This window comes from Colossoma macropomum, unplaced genomic scaffold (genome assembly GCF_904425465.1).
Source record: "Colossoma macropomum unplaced genomic scaffold, Colossoma_macropomum, whole genome shotgun sequence".
NCBI classification, from domain to species: Eukaryota; Metazoa; Chordata; class Actinopteri; order Characiformes; family Serrasalmidae; genus Colossoma; species Colossoma macropomum.
In genome coordinates, this window is record NW_023496008.1 from 69572 (window position 1) to 89730 (window position 20159).

Below are 20159 nucleotides of genomic sequence, written 5' to 3' on the forward strand. Positions count from 1 at the left end.
TTAGGCAGAAGGACTCAGTTAAGTAGGAGATGATGCAGATGATGCGAAAAGAAATACAAGATATATCCACATCCAGCCAATTAAGAAAGACTTGTGGCAATAAAATAAATGGTTTCTTTATTCATTATGGTTTCTTAATGTTTTTGATTCCCCTTTGTTATTGATATTACTAATGCTGAGTGACAAATGTTTGTTTGTAGTGATAAGCAGAGAAATATACTAACTGGCCACTTCATGAAGTTTACTTCCTTGTTTCTACACTCATTGTCCATTTTATCAGCTCCGCTTACTATATAGGTGCACTTTGTAGTTCTACAGTTACAGACTGTAGTCCATCTGTTTCTCTGCATACTTTGTTAGCCCCCTTTTACCCTGTTCTTAAGTGGTCAGGACCCCCATGGACCCTCACAAAGCAGGTACTATTTAGGAGGTGGGTCATTCTCAGCACTGCAGTAACACTGACGCGGTGGTGGTGTCTTAGTGTGTGTTGTGCTGGTCTGAATGGATCAGACACAGCAGTGCTTCTGGAGTTTTTAAACGCCTCAATGTCACTGCTGGACTGAGAATAGTCCACCGACCAAAAACATTTAGCCAACAGTGTCCTGTGGGCAGCATCATGTGACCATTGATGAAGGACGAAAGGATCACCAGATGAGCTGTCGTCTCTGACTTTACAAGGTGGACCACTTTAATGATTATCACAGAATTGAGACGCTCGCGGATAAAGGAATACAAGCAGGCTTTAATGTTGAAGTCAAAATCCAAAATCATCATCAAAAACAGGCAAAAAGGTCAAAGCACCAAAACAGAGATCTAGGGCAAACAATTCAAAGGGCAAATCAAAAATCAGAGTCAGAGAAACAGGAATACAAGTCATACACGGTAATCAATACAATAGAAAGAACGCTCAGTAGTTTGCAGATGAAACAATACCTCGCAATTAACTACTGCTAAAGCCCGGGCTTATAAGCTAAACTGATGAGGTCATGTGATCATAGATACAGGTGCTGCACATTAGAATTCAGCCGATTAGGAGTGTCTAACAGAGTGGACAGTGAGTGGATGCAGTGTTTAAAAACTCCAGAAGCACTGTTGGTATCTATGCATTCCTAAAAGACATCTTTACATTCTGAAGCTAATGCACCCCCCACTTTAGCTACTGTGTTTCATGTTTTTCAATTAAAATTCATATCTTAAATAACTTTCAGAATGTCATGCCTTCCAAAGCTATTTTTTCAGATTTTAAAATTTTGTTACTGCAAACATTTACTGCAATCGTAGATCTTACTTGGTGGGTGTTAATGTCACATGCACACAAAAAGCTACCTGAGTGCTAATAGTATTTATATTCTGAATTACTCAGTAAATTAATTTTCTATATTGCTGTTGTCGGAACAAAACCTTGTATCTCCAAAATGATAACTTTACAGGAGAAGGAAAAAACATACTTTACTTTTAAAGCAAGTCAATGGAACCAGAACACTCAATGTAAACAACAACCGGCATTTTAAAATTATGTCAAAAACTGAAAAATGACAAAAATTGAGATACGATATATTAGTATTGTACAGAATTAGCATTCAAACTTTTACATACTTCTAACTGTTGGGTCTTGTTGGTGGCCCAAGTATGAGCTAATCAGTTTAAATGAAATAATACATATATATATATATATATATATATATATATATATATATATATAATTTTTAAATGGATTAACTCATACTGGAGACAAAAACAGGACAGAACAATTAAAATGATAAACCCTAAATATAGATTGACAGTACAAATATATGTAAACCCTGTGTCAAATGGATTTTAACACAATTTTCTATTCCACTTTCTTTTTGTGATACTGAATATGTTTTTGGGACCAAACATTTCCTCTGTTAATCACTGATGAGTTTTTTCTGTATTTTTCTTTTCAGTCTGCTTTACAGTCTAGCTTCAGAGAAAAATTTGGAAGAGGCAGAGTTGGGAGTCTGAGGGTAGAGGAATTTACTGGAATGGATTATATTACAGGCAAAAAAACTGAACAAAAAAATGGATAAACGGGAACAAATAGGTCACATAAATGTGTAAGTAAATGGGAGCTGGTAAGTGTGTGGAGTTATGGTTAGTTTATGCATTTTCCTTTCAACTGGAGATGGGCAGAAATATAGAGTTATTTTCTGCATTTAATCATATTAATCTACTGTTGTTTATCATTATTGCTTTTGTGTAATAAATAATCATATTGTTATGGAAATGTGCAAGTGTCTTTATTTAACCAGTCACCAGGATGCCTCACACCAGGAAAATTATGTGACTATTATGTGTCATTTGCTTTTGATCTGGTCTGGATGCAACAACCATACCAGTATCTCATGATGATTGATGTTTTTGTTGATCATAATAGTTAAATTAAGCAAAATTAGTACTATTATTATTTTTATTATTATTAATCTAAATATAATCAATTAATGTAAATAAGAAGTGCATACTGGACTGCTTAAATAAAAAAAAATGTTTTGCCACTAACATATGGTTATATACTGTTATGACTCAAACACTGTATAGTACTATTACTACAATGCTATAGGATATGATGTATATCTATTGTGGTACTTCTATGGTTCTGCTTTACATTCAGTGGTGTAAGGTTATTAATATTGTCTTAGTTAATGAACAATGTATAAAGTTACATCATGACAGCTAAGTCAGAATAAGAATAATAAAATCGTTGCAAAGCTGTTGTCAATCATTTTCTGAGCTGTAGGGCTGCTGGTAATCACTACTGTTTCTGGATTAAATTTAGTTGCATCTTCCGCTGTACATGATTAGCATGAAAAATGCTAAGTTGCTAAAATATGCACATAAATATAATGCACATAAGTTGTGTTATAAAAGAAAGTTGTACTCAGTGTCAAGAAAGAAATCCTTAGCTGCCTGTCTATGCCACTAAAGGGCGTATAAACATAGTACAGAGAGCTCTTTATCAATAGGTTGCTGCTGAGGAACGATGTCTAGAGAGCAGATGGACATTGCTTGAACAGTAAGTAACAAGGTCTCTGTGATTCCATGCCAAGGAGCAAACAAGCTGCCACAGACATTTTAACAGTTTAACTGTGAACATTGCATAAATGTCTAGGCGACATGCCTGTACTGTCTGGACAGTTTTTTTTTATTTTTTTACAGTCACATTTCACAGTAGACACAGTTATATCCAAATTATGCTCACATGGAACATTACAACACTACTGGAGAACAGCCATACAAGAACAAAGCAGAAAACTACTCTTATTACTGTGAACCTCAGACAAGCCCTTAGCTCTGCATAAGACATTCTTCAGTGGCGGATTGGGAAGATGTTGAAGAGCCCTCCAGCAGTCACTCCTACTACTCACCTACACACACACACACACGCTGAGGAGCCGAAATCAATCCTAAACCCTGCGTAGAGTGGCTCAGTGAATGTGAAGTGGAGTGTGTGTAAGCGAGTCAGTGTATGTGTGTTGGGTGAGATGCTGTAAAAGGACAGCATGCCGGCTGCCCAGTCCAGATACACGCCCACTCTGTTAGAGTGAGAAGGTGGTTCAGGTATGACAGTTTTCTTCTTGTTATGTTTGACAGAGTAGCCGTTAGTAAAGCACTCCAGACTCCAGGACTGATTATTGTTTCCAAACCAACAGTCATTACTGCGTCTTTTCCTGTTGATGCTTCTGTAAGACACTGATACGCCCACCCCCCCACTCCACTCAGCCTCCCAATAACAGCATCCAGTCAGACTCTCCACACACAGAACTTGTGACCAGCCATCAAATCTGTCTGGATGATCTGGATATGGCAGCTCCTCTCTTACACGCGTAACCTTTTTGTTCCCCTCAGACAGAGACAGGAGTGTGTGTGCTGTGTTTTGGTCCAGAGTAAGCCCATAGGCATCTACACACAAAAACAGAAATTAGAAAAAACAGTTTAAAGTGTATATATGTATGTGTGTGTGTGTGTGGGCGTTCGTTCAGCACACTAAACACAGTGAACTTACATTTCTTTAGCCCTGGCTTCATCCTGATCTCCCCTCCATGCTCCACCCTGAATAAAACACACACACACACACACAAACATACACACACGTTAACCCTTAAGCTTGACGTCCCTAAAAAGTATAATAAAGTAAAAAATTTAAGTGTTCAAACGTTTGACCACTGATCATGCAGACTGTCTGTTTACTCCTTATTTTTTATATTAAAGTCAAACAAAGTAAAGCACCAATATAATCAAATAAAATATGTATAATATGAAATCCTCAACCTTTTTATAGGGATTCAGGCAGGGATTCTCTTGAAATGTGAGGACTGAAATGTGAACAGACTTTCGTTCAGTCTACAGGGCCAGATAAGTCACCTATCCAAAAGACTTTTGCTTAACATGAAGCAGTACAACCCCTACATTCTCATAGTTATTGGGTTAGCTCAACAAGTCAGCATGTGTTAAAAATAGATCTGACAAACTATCTTCCTGGTAATTGCCATGGAACTGTGTCTAAGCACTCTATTTGGTTTAAAGAGTGGGGCATTCTCTTAGACGTGCTTTGACTCTCCATGCCCCTAAAGGGGTCATCTGAAAAGAGCCTCTTAATTGGGTGCTAATGTTTGGATAGAGGCAGGGGAAGGATGTGCATTATTTTGAGTATGAAACAGAGAAGTGGGGGGATTTTTAATAGGTGCTGTAATTATTTTATGAGACCATGATTAAGCAAGACCTAAAAGTTATTTCATTTAATGTTAACAGGATACTATATCCAGCAAAAAGAAGTAAGATTTGATCAACAACAACACAGAAAAATGCACATATTGTTCTCTTGCAGGTAAGGTCTTAGCCCTTCAAAACATGAGAAACTTGAAAATCTACTATCTTTCTATATTCTATTAGATATCTTATACAATAGGAAGGGATTGTAATACTGCTTTCCAGTAAAGTACCATTGGAACAACTATTAGAAATAAAACATAATGAGGGAAGATAAGATATTTCGAAAACATTATTGAACATTTATGCCCCATTTCTGACTTCGTTTTATATAGGAAAATGATTTGATGGCAGGAGCTGAAGGTATTCTTATTTGCAGGGGAGATTGGAACATACTTCTTAATCCACAGTTAAGTTCCTCTAAGGAATCATCCCTGACAACACTACATATGAAAATCAATGTACTTATGATGGAGTCAAGTATAATGGTACTCTTCCTATACATATTACTCTTACAGTACCAGGCTGAGTTAAGCCTAGAGGACACAGTGTCCATGATTTCCAAAAGGAATTTCAAATATTGATTTATTGGACAACAGGACACTTGTCTACTTCCCCTCAGTACATTTTAAATGAGAAGGTGGCATTGTTTCTGGATCATGCTTATGTATGGTTTCTTCTTTGTGTTTTAGAGTTTTAACTTGAATTTGTGGATGCAGTGATGAACTGTTTTCACAGACAGTGTTTTCAGAAGTGTTCTTGAGCCCATGCAGTGATTTCCACTACAGAATCATGTCTGATTTTACTGCAGTGCTGCCTGAGGGCCCAAAGATCATGGCCAGCAAATATTGTTTTTTGGCCTTGTCCCTTTGCATACAGTGATTTTCACCAGATTATGTGAATCTTGTAATGTTATTATGTACCATAGGATGGAAAGCGAAAGTTCTCTGTTATTTTATGTTGAGAAATGTTATTCTTGAATTGTTGGACTATTTGCCCACACAGTCGTTCACAAAATGATGAACCCCTCCTCATTGTTACTTCTGAAAGACTCAGTCTCTCTAGTTCTTTATACCCAATCATGTTACTGACCTGTTGCAACCACTAGTTGTTGGCATCAAATTCAAAATAGGCATATATTTTTCAAAAAACAATAACATTTCTCAGTTTTAACATTTGATATGTTTTCTTTGTATTATTTTCAATGAAATATAGATTTTAAATGATTTGCACGTTTCATTGCATTTTGTTTTTATTTACATTTTGCATAGCATTTCAACTTTTTTGGAAATGGGGTTGTAAGTACTTTGAATAACCTACAATTTAAGACACAAATGGCACAAGAAATAAAGATGTTTTTGCAAGAGAATGACATGGGGAAAGTGTTCCTGTGTCATACAAATTGCTTTTTAAAAAATATTATGAAAATTGGTACTTTCAGCCAGACCTAGACAAACTAACAGTTTTCTGGAGCCTCTTCACCTGCCTACTCCATCAGAAGAGCAGAACAGAAAATTGATGGCACAAATAACAGAGGAAGAGCTAAAAAGGTGACTTCTAAGGCAAATAAGTCACCTGGCCCAGACGGTTTTCTTCCTGAATGGTATAGGCTTATAGGATTTTCCACTCTGAGTTAATATCAAATCTTCTTCGGGCTTGTAATACAGCTCTGTTAAAGAAAAAAATACCACCTTCATGGAGAGAGGCTATAATTTCTGTTACTCCCAAGGCCTATTTCAGTTCTCAAAACAGATTAGAAGTTGTATACGGCTATTCTTGCCAGATATAAGACAGACAAATATGATTAAAGGTCAACACAAAATTGCACTGTATGCAAATGACATTTTGGTGTACTAGAGTGGACCCTCTATTTCATTACTTGAATTGATTGTGTTCTTGGATCATTTAGTTTATATCCTGCATATCTACCAAAATGTTCAAAAATCCAAATATTGGTCTTTAATCATACACCTCAAAAACAATTATCTGACAGATTTATTGGAATCAGAATTAATTTAGGGGTATGTTTTCTGAAGGAAATATCTACATTGGCAAAGACTAATTAAACCCCACCCCATCTAGCAAAAAAGCAGACATAAAGCAGATATACAGACATAAGATTTTATGTCTTTCTTGAGCCTTTGAGAACATTCCTTGAAAACAATTTTCAGAATTAAATAAAAGTATTTAGAGATTCATATGGCAGAGGAGAAGAACCAACATTAGATTTAAACCTTCACAACTCTTAATGGAGAAAGGGGGAATTGCTCTCCCTTATTTCAAAGATGATCTTTACACAGTCCAGATTAGAACCTTTATTAATTTGTGCAACCTGGATTTACATTCTAGATGAGAATATATTGAATTGTCAATAATTATCCTCCAGTGCATGCATAATGGGCAATAAAGATGTGTAGACAGAACGCAAAAACCAAGATTCAACAAAAAACTTGGAATATAGTTAAGGAGGAACATAAATTTAAGGAAATTTTGATTTACATTTGGAAGGGTCAGGTAAATACCTATTTGGGCTTTTGATCTACCCACAATAGGTATATACCTAATACATGATACATATTTCATTCACTAAATCTTCTATTCAGGATAGATTTAGTAAATTAAATATGTATCATGGAAAAAATTATATTTTCACTTAGAGCTGGGCGATATGGCCAAAAACGTTATCTCGATAAACAAAATTCATATCGCTCGATATTGATACATATCGTGATAAATGTCAAATCATTATTTCTTTCATGTTTGAAGGCTGATTTTTGATCCTGGGTGGTTAATTGTGGTTTTAAACTATCATTTATGGTCTGAACATGACAAACACTCACCAAACAGAGGAACATTTCACAAATCTGTCATGGGACAGTGGGAGAACGTTTCTAGTGAGCTGTTTTTATCACCTGGAAAAGCACGGCCGCAGTTTTTGTAATAGTCATAATTTAAGAAGGAAACAGATTATTTTATCTGTCTGGTGACGAGCGCTCGGCTACCCGTTACAAATGACGTCACAGTATTCAGACACCAGCTAGCGACGACTGGATTTCTCTATAGGTTACTATCGTAGTAGTTTACCGCAGTATATCTCACACCAGACAAACGGAGTCCTCCTTTTAGGTACATTTAAACTGAAAATAGTGCTTTTGTGTCTTGATTGATCTACAGTATCATCAATTCTCTGTGTTTTGAAGTGACAGAGTGCTGCTTCAAGTTAGCCAGCTCCTCAGTTTACTTTCGTTTAAATCAGGGCTGTAATTTACATGAACCCACTTCTTTCTTTCACTTTCGTTGTTGGGAATGCACCAATACTTAAATATGACTGTCCGAGCGCTGTAACAGCTTAGTTGAGAGTATCAGACGTGATATAACGCTGCTAAAGCTGGTTAGGATGTCCGGAAAGAGGTGAGTTCACTGCAGGACAGTAGTTACACCACTGATCTCGTCACTCACACTCAGTCACAGGAAAGCAGATCACCCGTCGCTCCGCTCAAACAGGGGATGATAACTCCGCGTTTCAGCCGTTGCTAAAGACTCATCTTACTCGTGGCCCCCTCCCTCTCTAATCAGATTGAAAAACTTGAAAGTGCGCCCTCTCCTGGCAACAGCGGAATAGTGTCGCTTTCCTTGCAGTAGTAAACGCCACCACGGCTTTCGCTGAACGTGGAAGTGTGAGAATGGTGTATTATATCGAACATTTATCGGACATGGCTTATCGCTCTATTGAGGAAAAGTTATACCGCGATAATTATCGTTATCGTTTTATCGCCCAGCCCTATTTTCACTCCATCTACAAATGAATCAAAAATCAAAATGGGTTGTTTTGGGAAAACCCCTACAACCACACTTTAAGGAAATAACCAACGATTAATTGCCACTGCCTGTTTTGTGGTGCTGTGTTGGTGTAATTGTATTATCTAGCAAAACTCATTGATTTCACAAGTGGCTGTGCAATTTTTTTCTCTCATTTTTCTGCTCTCTACTCTATTGTCTATGTTGCTACCTGTCAGAATGTATATAGTTGAATTTTATAACTATAAAAACTGAAATGAAATGAAATAACACTAAAGGTCCAGATGATGAGTACTATTCTTACTATTACTATTGAATGAGAATGAGTACTATTCTTACTAATTCTGGTAACATTACTTCTATTACTGTTTATATTTGTATGTATGGATGGTTTTTAAATGTCTCATAAAAAGAATTATAAAAAATTAAATAGCCTATTGATAATCCTGTTGATATACAAAGTAGTTCGCATTAAAATATAGTACAGTTGTATGGTATCAAGCGTTTTTAAAAATGTCTATTTGGCTTGAGGTAGCTACAATAATGCAGTTTATATCAAACTATAACAGAGTGACTGGTGTTGTTCGTGTACAGCTGTGTATGTTCTCTCTGGTATGTTCTTTGATAGTGATTTCTTTCTGAAATATTCCAGAATAAAAGCGAAGAAAATCATGGCATCTCACAGATCTTTGAGTTGTGTGAGTGCAGCCTATGTTTCACAAACTCATTTTTGTAGCAGGAGTATAATACATCACTGTAGAATGTTTTGGTAGGAAAGAATTTAATTTCTTAACACGCTCTATGTTCATGATTCATGGGGCATACTGCAGTCGCATAAGGCAAATTCTGCACTGTGGCTGTGCTTGTACGTACATCTGGTCCAGAGTCTGCTATGCACAGAATTTCAGTTCTTTAGCAGGTAGATAACTACAAACACACATGCCTGCAGTAAATGAGAGAGCACCTTCACTCTTGACTATATGTTTGGTGTGACAATAAGTCAGAAACTCACTGTAGTTTCTCCAGTGTGGGGTGTGAATCCTCTAGTAGATCAGAGAGAAGCTTCACTCCAGACTAGGTTGGATGATTATAGGTCAGATCCAGTTCTCTCAGGTGGGGCGGATTTGATTTCAAGGCTGAAGCCAGAGAAGAGCAGCCTTTATCTGTAACCATACAACCAGACAGTCTGCAGAAAGAAAAGAAAAAGAATGGGAAATATAGTTGCAGTATTGTACAAAAACAGCATACACCAAATTCTGTGAAATATGGATCAACACTTTGATATGGTGGCTATGACCTGTGTGATAACAATGACATAAAAACATACATTTACATGTTGTTCAAAAACCACAAACTCTATAATGAATCATAAAATATTCTGCTTTTTGATGGTTATTTTACTGGCCTCATCAAATATTTTGTCAAGTCTCAAACAGCAACAACTCCTCATAGCTTGTTTAGGACTACTCAACATTCACTGTCAAATCACTCAGTACCTTTGAGGCCTGATGTCACACATAACCATAATGTTTTTGTTAGAACTATATAAAAACCCGTGTTGATCTCTCCAAAGTCACCAGAGTACAGTGCTATAATGCAAGCCTGCCAATAGCCGGCCAGTCATATCAGCAAATAAACTACATTTTCATCAGTTAAGGGTCTGCCTCTACTACAAAGCTCCACAGAAACTACAATCTAAACAATATATATATATATATATATATACACCAACCACCCACTTCATAAAATATACATCCTTTTAGCTACACTCCTTGTCCTTTATGTGCTTTGTAGTTCTGCAATTACAATTGGTTGTCCTTCTGTTTTTCTGCATTATTTGTTACCCCCTTTGTTTAATGGTCAGGACCCCCACAGGACCACCACAGTTGGTATTATTTTTTGGTGGATTATTCTCATGGTAGTGGAGTACTGCTGGCATTTTAAACTCTGTCCATTATTTCAGACACATCTGCCTTTTTGGTCTACCTTGTAGATGTAAAGTCATAGACAATAGTTCATCTGTTGCTTCAGTTTGTGTTAGTCCTTCATAGTGATGAAACGGTTTCATGCTAACCCACAGGAAAATTCCCAATGGTTAGTATTCTGTTTCAAATTTTAATTATCATTACAACCAAGGTTGATTACTGTACTTTGAAAAACACATTACATACTGCTCAGCATCAACCAAAGGTAGCAACTGTCTCCCAAATGCAGGTGTGCAGGGTGGAAAGTAGTTACAGAGCTCCAGAGACTTTTCAGTCTTCTATAAGATGGATCTGAAATGTGCTCATATTTTGGTTTTTATAGGAGTGCACAGGGAAACTTGATTGAAGATGGTCACCTGGTCTGCTGAACATGCAGAAAGAAGATTGCTGTGAAAGAGGCTGGCAATTAAGAAGTTGACTTCAGCCTTGCATTAAAACTGCAAGTAGGATAGTTTTGTAGTTTAAATGTCCTTATCAGTACCAACAAAAAATAATTTGGATATTTTGAGAGCCCAAATCAGCTTATCTCGTGGGTAAGTATTAGCATTAAATTGTATCTGTACCGAATTAACATTAAAAATACAATAAAACATTTGAACCTCTCATGGCCACATGGTAACACCTTTAATGTTCTCTTGTAATTAACCCCCCACCGCACCACACCAGCCATACCTGAGCGTCCTGTTCAAGACACATGAATAGTTTTCACCTTTGGGTCATCAAACAGTTCCTTCGACACTCTCAGTTCACTAACTGAACTGTAGCTGCATACCTTATCATCCCTTTATTCCTGTATGATCACTGAACATCAGATCTTAACATGTAAGATCTAATTGACAGAAAGGTCACCTGAGTGTTTCCAATTTACAGTGTGAACTCTTCAGTCCAACAGAAAGCAGCTCCACTCCTAAATCCTGCAGGTCATTGTTACTGAGATCCAGCTCTTTCAGAGAGGAGTCTAATGATTGTAGTGCTGATGCCAGTTGTTCACAAGCTTTTTCCCCAAGATTACAGATAGCTAGTCTGCAAAGGCAAAAATATGTATACCAGATCTTAAAACACAGTCAAAGAATAATTTCTGAATGAAATATTAAAAAAAAAAAGGTTTAGGCAACACACTACTAATTAATTTTGTTTACAGTCAGAGATGTAGTAAAATTCCAAAGCACATTAAAAATGATTAAACTATAGTCAATGATGTTAGTATTTCAAGTTTACAGTGAGTTTTGCCATTTACTTAACATTCTTTTCTAATATGGAAAGAGTGCACAGAAGGTTTCACCTGAGTGTCTCTAGTTTACAGTGTGAACTCTTCAGTCCATCAGACAGCAGCTTTACTCCAAAATCCCATAGGTCATTGTTACTGACATCCAGGTGTTTCAGGGTAGAATTTGCTGATTGTAGAGCTGATGCTAGTTTTTCACAGGAGTTTGTGGTAAGTTTACATCCAGCCAGTCTGCAAAGGTATATACGGTACATGGTTTATTGTAGGAAACTGGAATGGACTGACTCTCAATGTGCCATGTTGTCTTTGCATCTAGATAAAGGTATACAGGATGCTTATAGGTGCTTCATCAGAGTGAATCTGTTTAAAGAAGCAAACCTAGTCATTATCTTAAAACGCTGACTAGATGCTAACTGTTTGCCAGTATAGAAAGTTGATGATTCATTTTAAAAACTTAGAACAGATCTTATAAAATAAAATCCTTATAATAAAGACATATACAACATTGTTTGGACAGCATATTATACATTTTGTTGTATTATGATATTTCATATTTTTATATTCAAGTAAATGTGAAAACAACAGCAAAATCACAAACAATAAAAATGACAAAATTTCCATGTGAACTGAAAGACAATACTGATCAAACATTATAATTGTAAAATTACAATAGCTGGAAAGAATAAAATTTGTCATAAACAAAATATCTTACTTTTCTGAATGTTTCTGAATGATTGACCATCTTTTCCTAAAATTGTATTAAATGCTGTGAATGAAATGCTTCAAAATAATGTAATATATCGACACTGTTTAATATATCGGAAAATGGACAAAGTAGTTGCAGCATTTGTGTATAGCAATGTATATGTTAATTTAGTACATCAACATTTGTGCTGAACTGCCATGTGCACAAATTATTAGTATTGCTGTTATTTTCTTATTTTTATTATTATAGATATTATAGAGGATGTTGATAGTAGTTTCTATTAATTAACCACAAATCATATATTTTTCAAACTTCATGAGTTTGATCATACAGATACACCAAAGATGAAATTGGTGAAATTTGTGTGTGTTCATTTTATAATTACATTTGATCATATGCAACTTTGATGAAAAAGGGCCAAAACATTTACATGAGTGTCTCCAGTTTACAGTGTAAACTCTTCAGTCCAATAGAGAGCAGCTCCATTCCTGAATCCTGCAGATCATTGTTATTGAGATCAAGCTCTTTCAGGGAGGAGTTTGCTGATTGTAGCACAGAGCACAAAGTTTCACAGGTGTTCTTGGTGAGATAACAACCACCTAAACTGCAAAAATATAAAAACAATAAACACAGTACACATTTAGAGATGGCACTGATCTAATACCAGGTAGAACAAAAAAAAAAACAATTAATTTGATCTGTCTCTGCAATAAAATCCTGCATGAAATAGTACAGAATTGCTAGTAGCACCACAAAACATAGAGCAAAGTAGGTCATGTGATGGAAACTATGCTTGATGCCTGCAAGATTTCCCAAAAAAGTTGGGATGGGGCATTAAGTTTACCACTGTGTTACATCACCATTTAATAAAATTCAGAGGACAATAATTGTAGTTGTTTGATTTAAAACTTCAGCTGCTCGACAGTGCGCTTCGCTGTACAAATATTTTTAATGGGAGACAGGTGCTACACTCTCTTACTATGAAGCCATGCCATAACAGATGCAAAATGTGGCTTGGCTTTGTCATGGTAAAACAATCAGGGATGTCGTTGAAAAAGATGTTGTCTAGATGGCAGCATAAATTGCTCCAGAATGTGTACATATCCCTGAGCATTAATGGTGCCTTCACAGATATGTAAGTATCCAATGCCAATGACACTAATACACCCGCATGCCATGACAAAGATTGGTTTCAGGATCAGTATGATTCTTTACCTTGCTGGCCAACAGACAATACGTCTGTTATTTCCCAAAACAATTTTGAAAGGTGGACATGTCGGACCAAAACACACAATACCCCTTTGTAATACTATAAAAAGAAAATAACAGTAATACTAATAATTTGTTTCAGATAAGCTTTAGCCCAAAGGAGTCCGTAGAGTTGATGTTGATAGATGGCCTTCACTTTGCATAGTAGAGTATTAACTAGCCTTTGTAGTTTTCTTTCATTAATTTTTTAGAAAGCATACATTTGAATGAGTCACAATTTTTTTAGAATTGGGTTTGTATCTGTGTCTTGACCATGTACTAAAACTTGCAAAACAGAACATCAGGGTTAAACTACAATTTCAGGACCAACCAATTGTTTTTGACTTTGTAAAGTAATTTTTCCCAGATAGGTAGATACTGCACATGTGATATGGACTCAATCAATGCTGTGCAAAGTAAGTATTGTTTCAAACATTCAGAATCACTATGTATAAACTGTTTTAACAACACTGTTGTAGTGATATAGAGTTTTACTCTATAACAAGCTATAACAAGACGATGGCACAGCCCTGCTGACCTGGATATGGCAAAGTGTAATGCAGTCATTTTTAACCCTGTACTTGGAGCATATTAGACTGTTCCACTTTTTTTTGCACTAACCCAGTGTGGTGAAGTCTGGGACAGAACAATGTGACGAATGTTCCTGTTTAACCATCAACCATAACTGTAGTCCCCACCTGTCTTAAATTGCATTTTGTTTTCTTGTGCTTGTAAGATCTATCTGCTCTTTTAAAACTATAGTGAAGTTTTCTAATGACACCACTATAGTGGCACTTAAAGCCAACAATGAGGAGGAGCCATCACAAAAACCAAAGAGAAGGTTGTTGACTTTAGGATATCCCGGAAGACCACACCACCCACCTCTCCACATAAATTGTGAGGGGATGGAGAGTATCAACAACATTAAATTTTTGGGAATCCATATAAAAAAACATATCTAATGGTCCCTTAGCACCTCCTACCTGGTGAACAAAGCTCAGAAGAGGTTTTTATTCCAAAGGAAGCTCAAACAGGGCAAACTTCCCTGTGTACTCCTCGTAAACTTTTACAGAAGCACCATAGGGAGTATCCTCTGCCACTGTGCGGTATGACAGCTGCACTCCTAAAAAACGGTGATGGTAAAAATGGCACAAAGGACTGTGGGAACTGTGCTCCCAAACCTGGACATAGTATACACCAGAACGCTAGCAACATCAGTAAAGACCCAAACGACCCCAGTTACAGTCTGCTTGTTCCCTTGCTATTGGGGAAGAAATATAAAGCCATCAAATCCTGAACTAACAGATTGAAGAACAGCTTCTTTCCCTTAGCTGTAGCCTCTATCACCCCACCCTTCCATAGCTGTTGAGGACTGAAGACTGTATTGATTTATCGGTCTAACTTGTCGTGCAATACCTTTTGATATTGCACTATTTGCAAAATACTTTTATATTGTTTTATATTTTTTATATAATTTTATATTGTTTGCACTAGCACATTTTACCTGCAGTTATCTTGTTTTCTACTGCTGCTGGTTTCTGAGAATCAACAAACCAAATTTCGCTGTATGCCTACAATGACAAATACAGTGTCTTAACTTCTAACATTGGGCCTCATTCACCAATACCTTGTTAAGTTTTATCTTAAATTTGTTCTTGAAAAAGGTCCTAAGAAAAAGTCTGGAGAATTGTTCACACTTTTGTGCTCTTGAGTGTGCACAGATTCTGTTCTTATGTAACAAAAAACATTGAAAATTAGAATGTTTGTTAAAACTGTGTAAGTGGGTAGGCCCGATTTTGACACTTTGAAAATCAGTACCGTGGTATCCAACTCTGAAAGAGTCACTGAATATAAGTACCGTGGCATATGCCTAGACAACAAATGCATTTATAGATGCTATATCAATAACCTTGCAGACAAATTGAGACAAAAACTTGGGTTCCTATATCAACACAAAGTGTGTTTTCCAATGCACACTACAAAAAGGACTGTGGAAGAAACATAATTAGATGATTAATTAAAAAAAAATCTATCATTGCTTATGTTCATGCGAATTACAGAAATGCATCTGTTAATACTCTTAAAACTTTAGATTCAGTCTATCAATCTAATTTACATATTATTTTGTCTTTTTTAATGGCTTGATATGGGGGGGGGGTCAGTGTAATAGACTGCCAATCCAGAGAAGTGGCTGTCATACAGTTACAGTATATTCAGTGTTTCTTTTTAAATAAATTATGATTATAATAGTTGTGGAAAATATCATTAGCTTATTTAAATTATGTATGATACATACTATCCTATGCAGTTTTCTTTATTGTTTGTAGCAGATTGTTATGGTTCACAAACATCAGTGTAGCTATTATTTGTCCTCATAAGTTAGCTATCAAAAAGAATTAAGCTAATTTTGCATAAGCACCTATTTATTTATCTATGTATCTATGAGTGTGCAAGTTGTGGTCTAAATAGATTGTAAAGTTAATTTAATACAATGGTTTAGAAAATTAAGGAAGTTAGATTTGTGACAATTGGAAATTTTTTTCAACATTTATAAAAAAACCCACTGAACAATTTGACTCATTTGTATGATGGCCATTTATCTACTTGTCTCTGCCAATACTCCTCTTGTGGTTAAAGCTGTTGAAGCATGCTAAATGTTAGTCACTTGGCTGTCCAGTGAAATTTGTGTAACCTTGTCTTCGAAGGGTAAATGAAAAAAAAAAAACAGCTGTAGTAATCGGAATCTGTTTTGTGATAGGCCTTGATTTTAGTGTGCACGCAGTTTGCACCCAAACCAAACTGGTGCTACTGTCACATTAGAACATTACAGTTTGAGCCTTTGAGATTCACTCAGACACAAAGCTACAAAAAACACCATTGTTTACCAAGTCACTTCAAATGTTACATGCAATTCAAATATTAAATATACAGACAATACAAATAAGGGGAGAGACTCAACATTTCAGTCCTTAAGAATGTGACCTACATGACTATGGCCTGCTTGCTGCAGTGAACTGTCACTTTAAACAGTAATGAAATAGAATTAATTAGAATCTCAGAGAATATTTAGGGGCTGGATATTAGGGGCAGTTGTGGGCTGGAGTTTAGAGAACCAGGCTTGTGACCAAAAGGTCACTGGTTCGATCCCCTGAGCTGACAGGATATGACTGAGGTGCCCTTGAGCAAGGCACCTAACCCCCAACTGCTTCCTGGGCGCTGTGGATAGGGCTGCCCACCACTCTGGGCAAGTGTGCTCATTACCCCCTAGTGTGTGTATGTTAGTTTAGGAAGAATGTACCTGAATAACATGTTAAAACACATTATTAAGTCAAAAATTAACAGTTTTACACTTGTTTTTACTGATTTAAAGTATCCCTTCTGTAATTATGTGGTTCAAGCTCTGAATGCTAAACTTAGAGACAGTCAGAATGGTTGGTACCATGTCTCCACAGATAGTGGGCCCCCTTCCGTGCCTGTACAGAAACATTTACATTTACCACACTGCACATATGTAAAGTGATACATCATCCAGGTGGTAACTTTTTTTGGTAACACTTTACATTAAGGGTTGCAAATTAATTGATCAGTATATGTTAATAAGTAATTAAGTACTCATTATCTATATATTGATTAAGTGATCATTTAGCAGTAGTTACTGATTAAGTACTTAATTAGTAATTGAGTACAATGTTGACTGATAGTTATTTGTTCACAGCCTAATTACTCATTAACCGTGTACTTACTGCTGCTTATTAAAGTGATAATAAACTGATAAGTGTGTTTACTCGTATAAATAAGTAACATGAGATCTAACAAGTATTTGTGTTAATCCTGTTAATTATTTGTTAAGTAATCTACTAATTTAATATAATTAATTAATTTTATTTCCTGCCCAGCAGTGAGCAGTTGCTGGACCGAACTCACCAATCTCATGTAAACACACGTATTCTCCTGTTACTAGGAGATGAAAATAAACAAAGTAGAGCCACTTGCTGCTGCTGTTGTTTTTCCTGCTCTGACATAGTGACAAAGCAAAGGGTAAACATATTTCAATCAAGGTCATGGATGTAAAGATGGTACTTTTTTAGGTTTTTACATGTACATGCACTCGATTGTGCTGATATGCAGTTCATCAAAATGATTGGCTACACATATGAGTGAGTATGACTTGTCTGAAATATGATTGGGAGAAATTTGTGCCCTTCGTACACTACTCAATTTTGTCTTCCAACTGCCCCAAATTCTGCAGACTAGAGCCAACCAGCACAGATTCATACAGACTGAGAATTGGGCCTAAAATATGGGTAAAAGTTGTGTAGTGTCACGCCAGTTTTAGCAAATGAACTTGGCATTAAAAAGGCCTTAAAAAATCATTAATAGACATACATTTGCGCCTTTTGGATTTTTTGCTTTGTTAAACTTTACGTTTTTCTTTTATTCTATTCTTATTTGTAATGTTGTTTAGTCTTTATTATTTCTTTCCCAGCTGCAGTATAAATGTTGACGTTGTCTATATTTTTACATTTACAATTGTCAAATCCATGTCACTGCAACATACATAATGCTGTATCCTAAAGATATATTCAGACGAGGGTTTGCAGACTGAGGTGTTAAATTATGGCTGAGACTGCAGACTAAAACTGCTGCTGGACAGAGCACACTTCAAACACAGAGTGACTGGGCCATTTTAGGTGATGTCTTGAATAAAGGACTTCACTGCAACCAGTCTTCTGAGTTTTGTTTGGCAGATTTACATCAGTCTCTTCCCCACAGATGTTAAAGTATCATCAGACATTTTGTTTTGTCAGTTTATCACAGAACAGAGCCTGACTCTGCTCTCTCTCTTCCTTTCATTTGCTTTTTCTCAGTCTACACAGAAAGATGTGTAAATGAGTAATAGCAGAGTATACTGTGATCAGTCTCAGTACTCAGAACTGTTTTTCTTTATATAATATCATGTTTGGCTTTAGTTAGTACATGCAAGTACATATTATGAAGATGTAGTCAAGTCAACTCTTGTTACTGTTCCTATAAAGGTACTTTTTGGAGTAAAATTAAATTACAGCACTCTTACAGTTACTTGAATTCACTTATAATGAAGTACTTCTGCTTTACTACTTTTGTTTTAAATAATGTTAGAGAGTAAAACAAATTCTGATCATATTAGCCCATAAACCAATTAGGAAAAAGATTAAGAGACCCTAATCAGTCTCACAACGAGGTAATTACACCTCTGCATTTGACCCATCCATGCAGTGAAACACCACATACACACTAGACTTTGAATTTTGATTCGGCCTGATTATCCCCATTTTTAGTCATGGTTTCCGAGGTTAAAGGTTTTCTTCAGGCTCCTTCTGCAGGCACACTTGACTCTTTTTCTAAAGAGCAGTTGCTAGAGGTAGCTCATTGTTTCAAAGTTAGGGTAACTGCCAAAGATAGCATTAGTTGATTTAAAATTCCCCCAATGGAGGAAGCTCCACCTACAATCCTACAATTTCACCTGAGTTATCAAATGGGGGGAGTGCTCTTTCTTTTGAACAATAACAAGAGCTCTGTCTCCTTGATTCTCCTGTGGAAATCTGAAATGGCTCAACAAAATCTGGAGCGCCAGAGGCTTGATTTCCAGCTTACTGGCAGATGAGTTTGTTTTGATCCATAAAACGCTGTAGCACATAACATGCTACCCCAGGCTCAAGGAGGACACTGGAGGCAGGGTTCAAGGTTGCAGCAGCCATATTCTCTAATTTTCACACCAAACAAACGATATAACTCGCAACCAAAGCTTGCCACTTTTCAGTGGCTTCAAAGTTAGACTTTCCAGTCCTTTTTCTCCAAAACCAGGTTTTTCAGCTCTTCAGGCTTTTCTTCTGCTGCTGCTCGTCACTCTCTCTCTCTCTGTTCCTTCTCCTTTTAAAGCACCTGAGCCGAAAAGGAATGAGAGCTCGTTGGTCCACGCCCCCATCCCATCACAGATGCCCAGGTCGAACGTGAGGTGCAGTGAAGCAGCCTCGCTGTGGAACAGGAGGTGGAACCCGGGGCAGCAGAGTTTGGGACTCGCCTCCCCCACTCGCTCACCATTCTCGTTCTCTTCCCCCATCATCTTCGCTAGGCTTCATCCAGGGAGTGTGGGCCCCAATGCCGGAGTACAGGCACATGCCATAAACACGTCATGCCATCAATGTTCAGAATGAAGGTGACCATTGGGAGGAGGGATTACCCTGGTTAATGTTGGCTGCTAGGGAGGTGACACAAGAAAGCACAGGGTTTAGTGATCTTGTTTTTGCTTATACCCTCTGCCAAGTTTGTTAGATATAAATGATTTCAGGCAGCGGGTTTATGCAGCTGAGGAGTTGGCTAGGGCTCAATTGCAGTGTTCTCAGGGGAAAATTAAGTGATTGTTTGATCATCATGCTAAGCAGCATTATTTTAACCTGGGAGATCAAGTCATGGTTCTTTTGCCAGTAGT

At 36.8% G+C, this 20159-nt stretch overlaps 1 protein-coding gene across 1 annotated transcript in view; it reads right to left on the reverse strand.

Moving 5' to 3' along the window:
- Positions 1-3113: 3113 nt before the first annotated feature.
- LOC118803933 (ribonuclease inhibitor-like) overlaps positions 3114-20159 on the reverse strand; it is a 37575-nt gene continuing 20529 nt past the window's right edge. Inside the window, exons 6-11 of the mRNA XM_036564485.1 lie at positions 12873-13046; positions 11794-11967; positions 11361-11534; positions 9539-9712; positions 4025-4071; positions 3114-3921 (exon numbers count right to left, since the gene is read on the reverse strand). Of these exons, the coding sequence (XP_036420378.1) occupies positions 9601-9712; positions 11361-11534; positions 11794-11967; positions 12873-13046 (634 nt within the window). The 3' untranslated portion in view covers positions 3114-3921; positions 4025-4071; positions 9539-9600. The remainder of the gene's footprint in view (positions 3922-4024; positions 4072-9538; positions 9713-11360; positions 11535-11793; positions 11968-12872; positions 13047-20159) is intronic.